Genomic DNA, 18571 nt, shown 5'->3' with positions numbered 1-18571 from the left:
AACTCACAGAGATCTGTTTGTCTCTGCCTCCCAAGCGCTGCAATTAAAAGCGTGGGCCATCACACCTGGCTACAATGAGGAGATCTTAAGAGTGGACAGCCAATGTCAGTCTTATCACTGAAGCAGGCTGGAACATTCTGAGTGGCTGCCTTTGCCATGCAGTGTGCCCACCAATGAGGAGTGGTTATGCTAGGAGTCTGGGTTCTCTGGGTGAGACTGATAGGGAGATAAACAGTTGTCCCACACAGCATAGTGGCCAGATAGGAACACAGATGGTGATTGTCTCTTGCCAGGCTTAGTGCATCCAGGATGATATCATCTCTTCCAGAAGCTGCATGGGTCTCAATGAAGCAGGGCCAGGCTTCCAGGTTCTCTCCGGGCTGCAAAGTGCAGCTTGAGGCTCATATCCTAGCCATCCAGTCCTCTCTCACCTTCCTAACTAGAGCCTTCCTGATCCTTTGAAAGGCAAAAGATTAAGAAAAAATCAGTATGTCTTGAAGAGATGTCTGACAAATATTCTCAGCAGACTAAGGACAGACATAAGAAAGGGCAATGTGGGGTGACACACACACTGATAATTTGGGTGACACTAAGGGTATAAAGTTAATGTCTCTCAGACAATGTCTCTCAGACAGCTACCACTATAAACCTTGGCTTTTTTGAAATTTATCTTTAATTATGTACATGTGTACCTGTGTATGTGAGTTAAGCACCCATGGAGGCCAGAGGAATCAAATTCCCTTGGAGCCAGAGTTACAGATGGGTGTAAGCCACCCAGTGTGGGTGCTCGGGACTGAATTTGGGTCCTCTGCAAGAGTAGTACATACTCCTAACTGCTGAGTCATCTCTTCAGACCCTTGTTATTACAGGCTTTTTTTTTTTTTTTTCAATCTAAAACATTAGTTATCTCAAAGTCTAGCCTCCCTGGCCCTTAGCAGTAAGGATGGAGACAAGACAAGTGCCTACCTCCTTCAGCCACTGGGAGGAACCATCAATTCATCTAGCCTTGAACATCAGAACTCAATAAATGCTACTGAGTAAGGCTGGAGGGCTGCTAACAATATTTTTTTTTCCTGGGAATAAGTATATTCAGGGTAAGTATATTTCCAGGCTTGGGGTAGGGGTTGTATATGTGTGAGGCGGAGTCTTGCTATGTAGCAAGGCTACATAAGTTAGGCTGGAACTCCCAATCCTCCTGCCCTGAGTCTCCTAAATGCTGACTGTAGGTGTATGCTACCATATGCTGCGAATTTCAGTTTTTTAGGGTTTTTTGTTTGTTTCTTCCCCTCCCCCGCCCCGCCACTGCCCACCTTGCTGCTCCAAGTTCAGTTCCCAGCACCCATGACAGGCAGCTTATAACTGCCGATAACTCCAGCTCCAGGGTATCAGATTCCTCTGGCTTCTGAGGGGACCTGTATTTATGTATATATACACTCCCACACATACTCGTACATAAACATGGTTAAAAAATAGAGTGAATCTTTTTTTAAAAAATTAAGTGCTGAATTTTAATCACCTCTTAAGAGTCTTCTATGACTGACCCAGAGCACCCCCACCCACATTCCAACATGGCAGGCTCCTCTCACAGCATGCAGGTGTATATATACATGAGGAAGGTGGTGCCATTGACGTAGCTTATATTATTTACACACAGTCCATTGCATGCCTATGCTATACTGGTTTTAGTCACTCCAAGAAGTTACGTACTTTCTGTGCTGGACTGTGTAGGTGTTCTAGACAACAGATGCCCCCATTCACCCTGTTGTAAGTCTTGGCCCAGAATAAAAACCATCACAAAGCTCACTTGGGTTAAAAAATGAAGAAATGCAAAGAGCTGTGACAAGACACAGTCCACAGAGTGCAGACTCCAAGGCTGGTTATAGACTCCTTCCTCTGATGCCCATCCTGTTCCTACTGGACCTCAGCTTTCATGTCACTTGGTGTTCAAAAATACCAGAACCAAGAAATTACTTTAGGACAATGAAGAATCATCTGAGAAGGAGATCTAAGACTTTTGCTAGTGACTCAACTAAGAAGATTGTATTTATCAAGCCTGGCAGCTTATATCTGCCATCCCAGCACTCAGGAGGCTGAGGCAGGAAGATCATAAGTCCCAGGCCAACCTGGGCTACACAATAAACTTCTGTCTCAAAAACCAAAGAGGGAGCCGGGTGTGGTAGTACACACCTTTAATCCTGGCACCTGGGAAGCAGAGTCCAGCCTGGTCTAGTGAGTTCTAGGCTAGCCAAGGTTAAAAAGTAAGACCCTGTCTCAAAACAAAACAAACAAAAATCAAAACTAAACACAAACCAAACCAAACAAAGAAAAAAATACCACTGAGGCCAGTGATATGGCTCAATGGATAAAGGCACTTGCTTCCAAGCCTGGTGAACTCAGTTCAATTCCCAGAACCCACATGGTAGATGATGGAGAAAACCAGCTCCTGCAAGTCATCCTCTGACCTCTGCCACACCCCACAAACAAATACCCACATTACGCTCCTCCACTAAATAACTGTTTTAAAATACACACACCTGCCAGGCATGGTGGCACATGCCTTTTAATCCCAACACTTGGGAGGCAGAGGCACGCGGATCTCTGTGAGTTCGAGGCTAGCCTGGTCTACATAGTGAGTTCCAGGTCAGCTGGGGATAAAGGAAGACCCTGTCTCAAAAAGACAAAAAATAAAATACACACACCAAAAAATCAAAACCACCCATACTGCTGCTTCTTAATTCCTACAGAATGAAGGACGCAGCTGAAAGGAACAAGGAAACTGAGAAGCCTGGAAGGGAAACCTGGAAGCCTGGAAGGGGCCACCACAGGATCATGTAAAAGGCTGGCAGTATCAGAGGACAGACAGGCGAGATAGAATGATTTTTCCTAGGCAGACCCCAAAATTCTCCTTTGACCTGACAGCCCAGAATTTTGTGGCTGAACCTGAAAGGCATGGGCTGGCCTGAAGGACTTAATCATCACTTGTAACATGGTCTCTATGCAGAAATTTACTTTGAGCCAAATAACTGACAATCAGTAGGAACCCAGCCCATTTATAATTGGGAAACAACATGTACTGTTCCTTCATTTATATTGAAATCTCCGTATCTAAACAAGTTTGTGCTACTGACAAGTAGGTTAGGGCCTTGCCTTTCTTAGGTGCTCAATAAATGTTTGATGATGACAGTAATGACACCTTGTACCTAGGTGCAGACAGTTCTCAAGCCTGTGACTTTCTGATTTGACCATCTGCTGCCTTTGTTGTTCCATGTACTGGATCAAGTTTCTCCCAGCCAAGAACCCAGGGAAGGAAGGACAAAGATACCCCTCTCCTACCTGGGGAATGATGGATGACACCCCTCTCCTATCTAGGGAAAGAAGGATGAGGACACCTCTCTCCTACCTGTTTGCTAGCTGCTGCTCAAAGTCTCCACACTGCCGCAACAGCTCTCCACAGCTGGCTATTATCCTAAACAAAACAAGAAGTACTTCAAGTTCAAGCACCTGGAATGCCAACATTTACAGGACAAACATTGTCTCATTCATAAAAATTCTATTTTCTCCTTCTGGTGGTGCTGGGTTCTGGGAAAGGTATGACCCTTTTGCTAGCCTACCTGAAACGTTTCATTTCCTGAAATGAAAAATTATATTTAACACTCATTAAATATAATGAATGTTAAAAGTAAAACAGCCTCTTCCTGCTTACATCTTCCATGTTACTAGCTCTTTGCTATGAATCACAATTCCATCCTAGGCTACCTCAAATATTTCCAAAATCTTGAGTTTTAACTTTGAAAAAATTGGCTGGAAATAGTCTGTATGTGAATTTTCAAAGCAAAATGTACTACTTAATATTTATTCGATACCTAGTATTTGTAAGCATAAAAAAATGTCTCGACGCATGTTCTAGTTTGTTTCTCCACTGTAGTGACAAAATACACAAACCAATACCAACTTGGGGAGGAAAGGGTTTATTCAGCTTACATCTCCTAGGTCACAGTTCATCACTGAGGGAGCCTAAGATAGGAATTCAAGGCAGGAACCTGGAGACAGGAGCTGGAACACAGGCCATGGAGGAATGCTGCTTACTGGCTTGTTCCCCTGGTCCCTGCTCAACCTGCTTTCTTATACAACATAGGCCCACCTGCCCAGGGGTGGCACCATTCAGTGGGCTGGGCCCTCCCACATCACTCAATATTCAAGAAGATGCCCCACAGACATGGCCACAGGCCAGTCCAATGGAAGGAATTCACCTACTGAGGCTCCCTCTACCCAGGTATGTCAAGTTGACAACTAAAGCTGTCCAGCACAACACAGGAAATCTCACTCCACATGAAAGATCAATCCATTTATTTCTGAGTTAAGTATGGTGATGATCATATCTGCATTTCGTAACCTTTTCGTTTTGAAGGACTATTATGCCAGCCCTCAGATTATAGGTCCTTCAACAGAAAACTCATTATGTCTGGACAAATCCAAGGATTAAAAATATCTTATGTCTAGTTAACTTTTAACTTTTTCTAAAAGTGCCTGTCATCACCAGGGTATCTAGGCATTCCATCATAAGAAAGGTTTATGAGAAAGGAAAATGTTCCATTCGTCTCAGGTGCAATGAAGCAAGCTTGTGCTGAGTATTTCTCAGTATGCTAAGCCATCATGAGAGGGGATACAGTTAGCACCCAGAACATCAAAGTCCAGGAAAAAAACTCCAGAACAGAGATCCTGAGGTGATAATGCAAGATGATCCTGACAACCTTCAGTGGGTCTGATTGAGTCCAGCATGCACCTAGAATGTACCAGGACTGTGTGTGACATACCCAGGAACTTGAGCCAGAAATCAGGCAGGAAGTATGAGTGAGTAAAGTGGGCCAGCTGAAGAGCAGCGTGTCTCTAGAATGTATATCCATAGACAGAGAAAAAGGAATTTTCCTAGTCATGCCAATCTGCCAGGGTCCTCAACTGTAGCTCCATCATCATTATGACAGTACTGACCAGCTTATTCCAAGCCTTCAGTTTTGTTGGCAATTTCAGAGATCTAACCTGTGTTCACTCTGCTTATTTTAAATTATGACAATTAATCCAAGATTCTTTTAATGCAATGATGGTAAGAGGTATCTGTAGGTCAAAGCCTCTCCATCTGGACATGTCAGGGCCAAACCTTCTCAAGTCACTGCCAATCAGGCAACAAGGTGTCTATCTGGTGGCTCAGAGTCTGGCTATTGACAACTTGAGAGGGTCACCCAGTTCCTGCTACTGAACTGCAGGATCCTTCCTTATCATTCAATAATGTGGTTCTTAGACCCCAAAACAGGACCCAACCAGCTGTGTTTTCCAAAACATGGCTGTCAACTTTAGCTCTGAAAAAAAAAAAAAAAATACACAAACTGGCAGGGCCAGGGAGATCTGATACCAACTGTAAAACAAGTTTAAATCACTAAAGGAAATAGGGCCTTCACAAAGAACTTTTAAAAGTATTTTATAAGCTGCAGGAGTCTTTTTGGTATTTTGTTGTTGGCATATGGTTGGTTTGGGGTTTATTTATTAGCTGCTTAAATTTGGTCCTGGGTACTAGCTTTAAAAAAAGGCAGTGAAAGAGAAAAAGGAATACTTTATAAACACGTTTACTATTTTTATGGACCATATTATGTCAGAAGGCATTCTGTACAGGTATGCTTACTCCATTTGGCAAAACTTACACTACCAACCCCACATTACCTGATAGAGTTTTGAAAAGCTGTCCAATCTTCCTGAAAAAGGGAGTTGGGAGGAATATCGTCCAGATTGCACTTCTTTCGTATGGATTGGAGAGCATTGGTAAAATCAGACACATACCTAGGGAGGAGGAGGAAAACACCCCTAAGAACATAAATTCCATATTTTTGAACAAATGGCCAACAAACTTACAAATGCCTTTAGAGGCTTCTGCCACAGATAAGAACACTTACAAAACCCAAACTACAGAAAAATCTCCAGGGGCTAAAAAGATGGCTCACTAGTTAAGAGCACTGGCTGCTCCTTGCACAGGACCTGGGTTCAGTTTCCAGCACCCACACGGTAGCTTACAACTGTCCCTAATTCCAGTTCCAGGAAATCTGATGCCCTCTTCTGGCCTCTGTGGGCACTGCACACATATGATGCACTCACATACTTTCAGGCAAAAAAAACCTCATACACATAAAATAAAAATGTCTTTTCCATGTGACCAAACCATTTAATCACTGACAAGGCAGCTTTCAGAGATACTCAGGATGAAGAGGAAAAAGACAGCCACTAAATGGACTCCAGTGATCAACCAGATGATAGGTGCTGCTGCTAAATCACCCTCATCCTAACATATGCATTTTGGAAATATTTCAAAGCACACAACCTCACTGTAAGGCAGTTTGCTGATATCTGGGGTACTTCTGCAGGCAAATCCCCTGAATCTAGATTAGCCATAGCAGGAAGAAGCTGGAAGACCCTCAAAGGGTGTGCTGGTAGCACTGGACAAGGCAGTTTCTCTCCACGCACCTACCACATTTTGACTAAGCAGCTTCTTCAGTCCATGCCTAAATGTTACTACTGTTGTAACTATCTGCTCTACAGTTACAACATCCCCAGGAAATAGTACCAGTCTGGGCAGAAAAGAAACACTGAAAACAGTTCCAAAATGAATTATACATATACACTACAACATTGGGCAAGTACCTCAGTAGCTTCAGGCCTCAGCTTCCTCATATTTAATGTGGACCTAATGTCTTCTATACATTCTTAGAGTCTGGTGGTGATAAAAATCAAATAAATGAAATAACATTCTCTGAAAAGCATTAAAGGAAAGACCTTGGAGGTGGGAGGTGGAGTTAAGTGTATAAATTTCTTGAACCAGAAATCAGAACATGTCCTCGGGAGGATGATGAAGAGGATGAAGGAGAGTCAGGTCCTCTGGAAGTTAAGGAAACCTATGCCATATGGACATCATAGGAAGTCTCACCTCCCATCCATCCTAAACTAAAAGATGAAAACCTGCAAGAGAAAAAAAAATGTGACGCCAAGGGCCTGAAAGGCAGTTTGTGTAGTCCAAGTGTCGTTGCAGCACTCTTCCTTTTCACGGACACAGAATCCTTCCTTCCCATGGAGGGAGATGATACCCCTCCTCTCTGGAAACACATAAAACCCATCCTTCCCAGAGAGACAGACAGCCCTCTTCCTTCCCATGGAGAGATGGCACCCTTTCAAAAAATTTTTATTGAATTTTTGAGTATTTCATATATAAAATCATCTTTATACCCCCTTCTCTCTTCCCCTTTCCCTTGGGCACCCTCCCATAGCTCCCCACTTCAATTCATACATCCTGTCATTTGTGTTAAGATCTATTATGTAAAGTTAGTGTCCCAAGATATCCCTCAGTGCAAGTTCATTCACCAGGGTTTAGTCAGCCTATTTGAGTCTCTCCCTTCAAGAAGATCAGCTCTTCCTCATCCAGCAGTAAGCAGCTGTCAATAATTCTTTGACTAAGATTGAGAATTGCCATTCATCTCCACAGTTCTGTGCTGGGTTTTTGTCTGCCTAAGTTTGCATGGGTCTTGGGCATGCTGCCACCATTCCTGTAGGTTTATATAAGAAGGGTCCCAGGCACATGTAGGACTATTTCTGTATGGTCATGCACCTCCTCCCTGGCTCTTATAATCTTTCTGCCCACTTCTTCAAAGGTCCCTGAGCCCTGGGCGGTAGGACCTCAATTTAGGAGTCCTGTACAAGGACCCACACTCTGCAGATTCTTATTCTCTGCGTTTTGGCCATTTGTGGCCTTTTATGCCCCTGGCCCTCTGTTGCATGAGGGAGCTACATTGATGAGAATTAAAAGATGAGCTCACCTCCCTCTGCTTCCTGGGCCCTGCACGGCCCACAAGCCTCTCTCTGGGATAAGTCGATGGCACCCTCCAAGCCTTGACTTCCCCAGCCTCATTCACCCTCCCATCTCCCCCTCCAGTCTCTCCTCCTAGGCTGGGTCCTGTCCCATTCCTTGTCTTGGTGCCCGACACCTGGGGAACCACCACTGCTTCCTGATCCTTTGCATCCAGACCAACCCAGTGCCTTCTCAGGTCCCCAGGAGCCCTCTGGGCCTGGCTCCGCCCTCACCTCCCTCTGCTTCCCCGTGCCTGCACAACCCACCAGCCTCTTTCCTGGACGCCAGGGCTGACCTTTCCTCTTCCTGATCCTTTGCATCCAGACCAACCCAGTTCCTCAGTGCAGTCCCCAAGAGCCCTTGGAGACTCTTCCTGCCCCCATCTCCCTTTGCATCTCTGGGTGGCAGGACCACCAGCTGCCCTAGGCCCTGCATCTTTCCTGGGCCCTGCTCCCTGTCCAGTCCAACCCCCAAAGTCCTGAGGCCAAAATCTTTCCTGGAGGGATCCAGACCTTAGGAGAAAGCCTGAGAGCATCTGATCCTCATCTGATTTGGGCCTCTGTGGGAACTCCTGAAGACAAAAGCAATCTGGCCACTCCAATATAAAATCAAAAGAGAGAACTGGAAAGTTAGAGGAACCAGCCTTTCATGCCCAAAGAGTAAACCACAAAGACACATAAAGTTCATAAAAAGAAGCAGACCTAAACTTGAAGGCTTGAGTCTCACACAAGAATCAGAAACTACAAAAGAAATTCACATGTCAAAATCACAAAGAAAGAATAATAACATGAAAAACCAAAATAACATATCCCCACCAAATACAAATAGTCCTCTAGAGGAGTACAATGAGAACCCCCTAGAGATAATGCAGGACATTGAACTCAAAAGAACTATTATAAACATGATTTTTAAAAATTCAGTGAATTTAAAGAATACACAAAAAAGAAATCAAAGAACTAAAGGACAATAGGGATAAACTTCTGAATGAATTCAGAAAAGAGTTAGAAATATTGAAGAATACTCAGGCTGAAATGAAGAAGGAAGTAAAACACTCAGTAAGTCAATTAGAAAAGACATGAGAAAGCCTCACCAATAGGATGAAAGAAATGGAAAACAGAGTATCAAGACTGGAAGATAAGTGGACGAACTAGAACACTCAAGCAAAGATTATGAAAAATTTAAGAAATCACAAGAATGGAATATTCAGGAATTGCGTGATACCATAAAAAGACCAAACTTACGAATCACAGGCATACAGGATGAAGAAGAATCCCAAGACAATGGCATGGACCAGATCTTCAACAGAATCATAAAAGAAAATTTCCCAAAATTAAAGAAAGACATGCCCATACAAATACAAGAAGCATATAGAACACCAAACAGACAGGACCAGAAAAGAAACTCTCCACGGCACATCATAGTAAAAACACTACACATACAAAACAAAGAGACAATTCTGAAAGCTGCAAAAGAGAAACAAGTCACATATAAAGGAAAACCCATTAGGATTACAGCTGACATTTTACCAATATTAGCATCTGTCTATTTATTACATACACACATGTGGGGGTGCGGGGAGAGACTCAGTCATGCTATAGCCAAAGGACACCAGTCAATAAAGGACAGAAAAGTAAGGAACAGGAGAGGAGAGAAAGTGATAGGAAGGGAGGAAAGAGGAGGGGAGGGAAGGGGAGGGGAGAAGATTCGTGTCCCATGTTAAGACACACTATCATATCCTAATTCCATTTCTTCAAGTCATGTGAAGCCAGGACATCTTCTGGGCCAAAGGGGTGACTTGAAGAAATGGAATTAGGCTATGACAGTGTGTCTCAAAATGGAAAGCAAATCTCCTCCCCTCCCCTCCCTCCCCTCCCTCCCCTTCTCTCCCCTTCTCATTTTCTGTCCTCTCCTGTTCCTTACAATAGTAAGGAACCACCTTACTGTGGCGATGGTGTCAGCACACACAAGTCTAATCAAACTCAGGCAGACAAAATTCCAACATAGAACTGGGAAAATGAACAGCAGACCCCAATCTTATCTAAAGGAATATTGACAACTGATTACTACTAGATGAGGAACAGCTGACCCTCCTAAAATGCAGACCTCTAGATAAGCTGACTAGATTCACCAGAGAGGCAAATAGTAGGGAGGGGCTGGGGGTGCTGACAACACAGCAGACAGTAGCAGGGATATCAGAGTATAAGAGCTCTAGTAGGGGGAGGAAGGCTATGGGAGGGTGCTATCTGGGAAGTAGGTGTATAGTTGAACAAGATGGTTTGGGATGTTCTGTGTGATACACACACACACACACACACACACAAATTTTTTTAATGAATTATATTTGAGGAGGAAGCATAAAAATTTACATCATGTTATTTAGTAGAGGTGATAAACATTACCATTGAAATCAGCCTGATGACTCTATAGACATACACAGGTGCCAAGGATCCAAGTGCAACCGATTATGACTAGTAATAGATACATACAGGTTAGAGATGCATGCGCCAATATCTCAGTGTTAGTAGCAAAAACAATGAGTCTTTCTGCAAGGAACAATATATTCTGAAATGAAATGGAGATCTTTTTTAAAGGTTAAAAACTCAATTTTATGTCTTACAGGGCTTATACTGAGTTCAATATTGTATAACTGTATTAATTCAACTGTGAACCTAGAAAGTTACAGCCACTTGTGAAAGAGATGGACTCTTGTTCTGGAGTGTGTTACTAAATATATTAATGGTGTAATGAAATGCTTCTTCTAATCATGTATTAAAAGTTTTTTTAAAAATAATGATTAAAAAAAAGATGAATTAGTGTTCTCTACATCCCTGCTATGTTCCATGAGTCTTAGGTGTAGAGGTTGGATCCTAGATGTGCCCCTTAGGCTTGGGCAATCACAGAGAATCTCTGTGTGTGACCAGTGGTGTACCAGTCATAATCTGTTGAAAAAGACACTATTTTAATGGGTGGTGACTAGGATACTTGTCTGTAAATTTAAGGATCCACATTTTGCACATAGTAAGAAATTACATTTGTCTAGGGATGTGACAGGCCTTGGGGTTTTCTTTAAGATCTATGACCTCTCCAGCTATGTGTATTTGGCTAGGTTTACAGTAGCACACATGAGTTTCCTCCCATCAAGTGGCCTTTAAGTCCAATTAGGTAGCTGGGGGTCCAAGATAAAAGTGACACTACTGTACCAATGTCATTTGTTGTCCTGGTCACTGATGTGGTTTTTAGGCCTTGAAGCTAGGGTTGGACCATCAATGAATATTCTCCCTTACCAGTTTGTGTGGTGCTCTCCAAAGTTCTGAGAGCTAGCCTTCAGGGGAGGTGGCCTCCAGATCAGTTTCAGCTCCATTGCTCCAAATCCTGTGTCCAAAGTTATGTCCTGTCTTCAGCAATAGGGTCTTATCAAGTTCTGGAAGGCAATCAAGGACTGTAGCAATACCTTGTATAATTTTGGGAGTCTCTTGGACTACCCTGGCCAACAACTCAAAGGAAGGTTTCTCCTGACTGGCACTGTTTGTTATGTAGTCTTCAGATACACTCAGACTCATGTAGGGATATTGTATGTGTAATTTTTCAGTAGGTTTTTGGTTTTTTTTATACTATTTATGTCTCCTCTTTCTCTACCTGTCTCATCCTTCCTTCCTACCCTTCCCATTTAAATAAAGTGTTCCTCTTTTCCCCATTTCTTCATTGATAATTTGTCTGCTGTGGTCCCACCTCTTTTGAGCTCCTTCTTCCCCTTTATTCCCATAGTTCTTTGTAGAGCCCTCCTTCTCCCCTTCCCCTTTAACTACCCCCTTTTTACACATTTCTCCCTTAGTAACACCTATCTCCTACCATTCTCTCTCAGGTTCCTTCTTTCCCTTTACCTCCATGGTTTCCTTCCACTTTCCAGGTTCCTACAGTTACATCAGGATATGCACTCACTTACAAGGAGGTGGTGCTAGGATCCACAAAGGAAGGAGAACATACATCTTTTGTTTTTCTGAATCTGTTACTTCACTTAGTATAACAGTTTCTAGATCAATCCATTTACCTGAAATTTTCAATATTTCATCTTTCTTTACAGCTGAATAGAACTCTGTTGTATAAATGTACATTTTCATTAACCACTTTTCAGTTGAGGGGCACTTAGGTTGCTTCCATCCCTTAGCTACTGTGAAAAGAGCAGCAGCAAACATGGTTGTACAAAAATCTACAGTAGGATGAGTTCCTTGGGTATATGCCAAGGAATGATAAAACCAGGTCATATGGTAGGTTCATTTTTAGTTTTTTATGAGTTTTCAACACTACTTTCCACAAGAGTTGTAGGAGTTTGCAATCCCACCAGCAGTGAATGAGCACTCCCCTTTCTCCACATCCTCACCACCATTTGGTATCATTTGTTCTCTTGATCTTGGCCAATCTGACTAGGGCAAGATGAATTCTTAAGGCGGTTTTAATTTGCATTTCCTTAATTACTAACAACATTAAACACTTCTTAACATGTATCTTAGCCATCTTTATTTCTTCCTTTCAGAACTTTGTTTAGATCTTTAGCCCATCTTTTAATTGGGTCATTTGTTTTCTTGCTTGTTTTCTGAGTTCTTTACGTATTCTGGATGATAAACCTCTGTCAAATGTGTCACTGGTGAAGATTTTTTTCCCACTCTGTGGGTTTTCTCTTCATTTTCTTGATTGTTTCTTTTGCTATACAAAAGCTTTTTAATTTAATGAGGTCCCACTTGTTAATTGTTGACCTTAATTCATGAGCAACTGGTGTCCCATTTAAACAGTCCTTTCCTATACCTCTATCTTGTAAGTTACTGCCAATGTTTTCTTCTAATAGTTTGAGTTTCCAGTTTCACATTGAGGTCTTTGATCCATTTGGAGCTGACTTTTGTGCAAGGTGAAAGATAAGGGTCTAGCTTCATTCGTCTACAGGTGGAGATTCATTTTTGCTAGCATCATTTGAAGATGCGGTCTTTCCTCCATTGTGTGTTCATGGTACATTTGTCAAACTGATATTTGACAAAAATTGCATATACTCAGATTTGGGTCTTCAATTAAGTTCCATTGATCTGTGTGTCTATTTTTTGTGCCAGTACCATGTTGCTTTTATAACTATAGTGCTGTAGTATACTTTAAGATCTGGTACAGTAATCCCCCCAGCTGTTGCTCTTTGGGTTCAAGGTTTCTTTGGCTATCTGGGGTCTTTTGTGCTTCCGTATGAATTTAAGGATTTTTTTTTTCCTAATTCTGTGAAATATGACATGGAATTTTGATTGGGATTGTATTGAATCTATATATTGCTTTTAGTATGTTGGCCATTTCCCCATAATCTCTTTCTGTAAAGATTTAATTTTTTTGTTGTAGAGATCTTTGATGTCTTTGGTCAGGTTTATTCCAAGGTTTTTTTTTGTTTTTTTGTTTTTTTTTTAATGCTATTGTGAATGGGAGTGTTTCCCTACACTCTTTCTCCAATTGCTTGTTATTGGTATATAGAAAGGCTACTGATCTTTGTGGATTAATTTTGTAACCTGCCACTTTGCTGAAAGTATTGATCAGTTCTAGGAGTTTTCTAGTGGAATTTTGGGGATCTCTTATATCATCCGCAAAAAGAGATCATTTGACCTCTTCTTTTGCAATTAGTACTTCTTTAATGACAAATACTGCTCTAGCAAGAGTTTCAAGCACTATACTGAAAAGGAGTGGAGATAGTGGACAGTCTTGTCTGGTTCCTGATTTTAATGGGAATGCTTCCAGTTTTGTTTTGTTTTCCATTTAGAATGATGTTGACTGCAGATTTGTTGCATATAGCTTTAATTATGTTGTGGTATGTTCCCTGCAGTCCAACTCCCTTTAGAACTTTTATCGTGAATGTATGCTGAATTTTGTCAAAGGCCTTTTCTGCATCCATTGAGATGATGTGATGGTTTTTGTCTTTGAGTCCATTTATATGATTTATGATGTTTATTGACTTGTATATATTGAACAATCCCTGCATCTCTGGAATAAAGTCTACTTGATCATGGTGAATGTTCTTTTTGATGTATATCCGTGTTATCATTTGCAAGTACTTGTTGAGAATTTTTGCATTCATTAAGGATAGGTTTTGGTATTAATGTGATGCTGACGTCACAGGAATTTACGAGTTCTCCCTCTGTTTCTATCTTTTTAAATAATTTAAGTAGTATAGGTTGGAGATGCTCTTTAAATGTCTGATAGAATTCTGCTGTAAATCCATCTGGGCCCAGGCTTTTTTGAGCCAGGAGGCTTTATATTACTGTTTCAATTTCCTTGTATGTTACGTGTCTGTTTAAACTGTTGATCTCTTTTTGGTTTACTTTTGGTGGTTCTCATGACTTTAGCTATCCACCCATTTCTGTTAGGTTTTCAAATTTAATAGAGTATAAGAATTTTTGGTTTGGTTTTTTTTTTTTTTTCCTGGTCTTTTTGAGACAGGATCTCCCTGTAGCCCCAGCTGTTCTGGAACTCATTATGTAGACCAGGCTGGCCTTGAACTCACAGAGCTCTGCTTGCCTCTGCCTCCCAAGTGCTGGGATTAAAGGCACGTGCCACCACGCCCGGCTAGAGTATAGGTTTTTAAAGTGTTCCCTTATATTGTTCTGGATCTTTTGGGTGTCTGTTGTGATGTTTCCCCTTTCATCTCTGATTTTGTTGATTTGGATTTGTTTTCTTTTGGTTAACTGGACTAAGTGTCTATTTTGTTTAGCTTTTCAAAGAACCAGCTTTTGAATTCATTGATTCTTTGTATTGTTTTCTTTGTTTCTATTTCATTGATTTCTGATTTTTGTTATTCTCTTCTGCTGGGTTTGGGTTTCATTTTGTTGCTGCCTTTCAAGACTCTTGAGTTGCAGTGTTAAGTCATTTATTTGTGCTCTTTCTGTGTTTTTAATGTAGGCACTTAGAGCTATAAACTTCCCACTTAGGAACTGCTTTTAACGTGTCCCAGGGGTTTTGTGGTGTTGTATTGTCCTTTTTGTTGAATTCCAGGAATACTTTTGTTTCTTTAATTTCTCCTTTGACTCACTCATCATTCAGGACTGTGTTGTTTAATCTCCATGGGTTCATGTAGGGTTTCTTCCTGTGTTGATTTTAAGCTTTATTGCATTGTGGTCTGATAGAATGCATGGAATTATTTCAATTTGTGAGAAAGTTCCATGGGTTGCTGAATAGAAAATGTATTCTTTGGTGCTTGGGTGAAATATTCAGAAGAGGTCTGTTAAATCCATTTGATGTATGGTATTATTTAATTCAGATATCTCTGTTTATTCTTTGTTCGGCTGACCTAATAGAGACAGTGGAGTACTGAAGTCCCCTACTATTACTGAGATGCGGTTAATCTGTGTCTTAAAGTCCTGTAGTGTTGTTTTTAGGAGTTTGGGTACACCAGAGTTGAGTGTGTATATGTTCAGGATTGTAATACCTTCTTGGTTAATTGTTTCTTTGATCAGAATGAAGTGACCCTCTATCTCTCCTGATTAGTTTGAAGTCTATTTTGTCAAATGTTAGAATTGCAACTCCTGCTTGTTTCTTAGTGCTACTTGCTTGAAATATATTTTCCCATCCTTTCACCTTAAGGTAGTACCTGTCTTTGAAGGTGAGATGGGTTTCTTGTAGCCAACAAAAAGATGGATTTAATCCATTCAACTAGCCTGTGTCTTTTGACTGGTGAGTTCAGTCCACTGACATTTAAAGTTATTGAAAGATGTGCATTGGTTGCCATCATTTTGATTACTGTTTACATTCTTTGTCTAATTTTGTGTTTCCACAGTTATATCTTCATTTAGTTTCTTTCTGTTGCCCCTGGGGTATAGTTGTTCTTTTCTCCATTCTTTGTATTGCTTCAAGTATTTTTTGAAGGGCTGGTTTTGTGGATATGTATTCTTTCAGCCTATTTTTTTTTCAGAAAGATTTTTCTTTTCCCTTCAACTATAAGAGACATTTTTTGCTAGGCAAAGTATTCTGGGCTGGCATCTATGGTCATTCAGAACTGTAAATACCTTGGACCAGTTCTTCTGGCTTCCATAGTTTGCACTGATAAGTCAGCTGTAATTCTGATGGGCTTTCCTTCATATGCGAGTTGTTTTCTTTTGCAGCTTTCAGTATTATCTCTTTGTTCTGTACATTTAGTTTTTACTACAATATACCTCGGGGAGTTTCTTTTCTGGTCCTGTCTATTTGGTGTTCTATGTGCTTCTTGTGTTTGTATGTCTTTCCTTAATTTTTGCAAATTCTCTTCTACAGTCCTTTTTAAGATCTGGTCAATGCCATTAACCTGAAATTCTCCTTCTTCCTCTGTGCCTATGATGTGTAGACTTGGTCTTTTCATGGTGTCCCACATTTCCTGCATATTCCATTCCTGTGTTTTTAAATTTTTTTTATAATCTTTGCTTGAGCTTTCCAATTCTTCAACTTTATTGTCCAGTGTTGATATTCTGTTTTCTGGTTGGGTGGAATATTCTGTGTATATCTGTTAGGTCCATTTCATACAGTATGGTATTTAATTCAGATGTCTCTCTGTTTATTCTTTGTCCACTTGACCTGTCTAATGGAGACAGTGGTATATTTAAGTCCCTTCCTATTACTGAGTTGGGGTTAAGCTGTGTTCTAAAGTCACAGCTATAGCATTCTTTTTATGAATTCCTTGATCATGTTTATGATTGTTCTTTCAAATTCTGTGTCCTGGGTTACCTCTAGGGGGTTCTCCTTATAGAATTCTACAGGACTGATGGAGTTTGGTGGGGACATGGTGTTTTGGTTTTCCTTATTATTATTTTTCCATTGTGATTTTGGCATGTGGATATCTTTTACTGTTTGTGAATCTGGTAAACTCAAGCTTTCCTTTGTTGAGCTGAACAAGTCTGCTTCTGTTTGTATTATTAATGTGCCTTGGTAATTTTCTTATTGGGCATGTAAAGCTGGTTGGTCTAAGTTTCAGGTTCTCTCAGAATTTATTTTGCAGGGAAATGATGGCTTCAGATCAGCTACCCAGGAGCTCCCACAGAGGCCCAAGTCAGGCTCCATTCAGGTACACTCAGGCTTCCTTCTAATGTTTAGACCCCTACTAGCAGGCACTCACAGCACAGTTTGGGAAGTTCACTAATGGGAGGCCCAATTTTGGCACTCTCAGGCAATCTGCTGAGGTCTCAGCCCCTACCCTACTATAGGAGACAGAGGCCTACCCCTGGCAAAGTGGGAGAGGCCCTATGTAATGGCAATTAGGGGGTTGGGCACGGCATGATTTGGGGAAGCTCACCACCACATGAAGGCCAGATCTACATGCTCTCAGGCAATTTTCCATAGGCAATGCCCTTCCTTCCAATGGAAAGAGATGTCATCCTTCCTTCCCATGAAAAAAGCATCTCAAGCCGGACTTGGTGGCACACGCCTTTAATCCCAGGAGATACAGCACTCGGGAGGCAAAGGCAGACGGATCTCTGTGAGTTCAAGGCCAGTTTGGTCTCCATTAGGGAATCCAGGCCAGCTGCGGCTACAGGGAGACCTTGTCTCAAAAAGACCAAAAAAAAGAAGAAAGCATCCTTGTTTCCCATAGAGACAGCACCCTTTCTTCCCATGGAAGGAGACACAGCTCCCTTTCCTCCCATTCAGAGAGAGAGAGAGAGAGAAAGAGAAACCCTGCCTCCCCATGAAGAGAAACAGTACCCTTCCTTGCCATACAGTCAATAACCTTTCTTCACAGGGAGAGAGAAATCACTTCTCGTTCTCTTTGAGAGAAAGAGAGAAACAACACCCTTCTTCAAATGGAGAGAGAGGGAACCCTCTGTCCTTTAGAGAGGGAACCTCCACTCCCATGAAGACAGTACCCATTTTTGCCATGGAGAGACAACACTGTTCCCTTACCATGAGAACAGTACCCTTCATTTACATGGACAGAGACAGCACATTTGTTTCCCATGGAGAGAGATGGAACTCTTCCTTCCCATAAAGAGAGAGACGGCCACTTTGTGCTCCATGGAAGGTAAGACAGTGCCTTTCCATACCCACTGAGACAGACAGAGAGGACTCTTCCCTCCCATAGAGGGAGATAGCACCCTTCCTCCCCATGGGGAGAGACAGAATACCATTCCTTCCAACAGAGACAGCACTTCTCCTTCCCAGGGAGAAAGACAGCACTCTCCTTTTCTATGGAGAGCAACAGCTCCCTTCCTTCCTATGGAGAGACAGCACCCTTCATTTCCCTAGAGGGAGGCAGCACCTTTCTTACCCATGAAGAGAAATCCTTCCTTCCCACGAAGAGAGAAAACACACTTCCTTATCATGGAGAGAGCCCGCACCCTTCCCTCCCAAAGAGAGAGATGGTACCGTCATTCCCATGGGGAGAAACAGCACCCTTCCTACCCATGGCAAGAGACAGCACCCTTTCCTTTCCATGGAGACACAGCACCCTTCGTTCCCATGGACAAAGACAGTACCTGTTCCTTTCCCTGGAAAGAGACAGCACCCTTTCCTCCCATACTGAGAGATGATGCCCTTCCTTCCAATGGAGAGAGAAAACACACTTCTTTATCATGGAGAGACATAGCAACCTTCCTACCCATGGACAGTGACAGCACCCTTCCTTCCCAATGAGACAGGTCTCTTCCTTCCCATACAGAGACAGTACCCTTTCCTCTCAGTGGAAAGAGACAGCACCCTTTCGTACCACGGAGA

At 41.9% G+C, this 18571-nt stretch overlaps 1 protein-coding gene across 1 annotated transcript in view; it reads right to left on the bottom strand.

The window, feature by feature from the left end:
• Window positions 1–18571, bottom strand: part of Cog7 (component of oligomeric golgi complex 7) — a 93340-nt gene that overhangs the window by 21803 nt on the left and 52966 nt on the right. Inside the window, exons 10-11 of the mRNA XM_008843817.3 lie at window positions 5713–5829; window positions 3401–3466 (exon numbers count right to left, since the gene is read on the bottom strand). Of these exons, the coding sequence (XP_008842039.1) occupies window positions 3401–3466; window positions 5713–5829 (183 nt within the window). The remainder of the gene's footprint in view (window positions 1–3400; window positions 3467–5712; window positions 5830–18571) is intronic.

Source organism: Nannospalax galili, unplaced genomic scaffold, assembly GCF_000622305.1.
Source record: "Nannospalax galili isolate Female #2095 unplaced genomic scaffold, S.galili_v1.0 scaffold381, whole genome shotgun sequence".
In the NCBI taxonomy this organism is placed as follows: Eukaryota; Metazoa; Chordata; class Mammalia; order Rodentia; family Spalacidae; genus Nannospalax; species Nannospalax galili.
The sequence above is the reverse complement of the archived record's forward strand: the minus strand, read 5'-3'. Positions and strand labels throughout refer to the sequence as shown.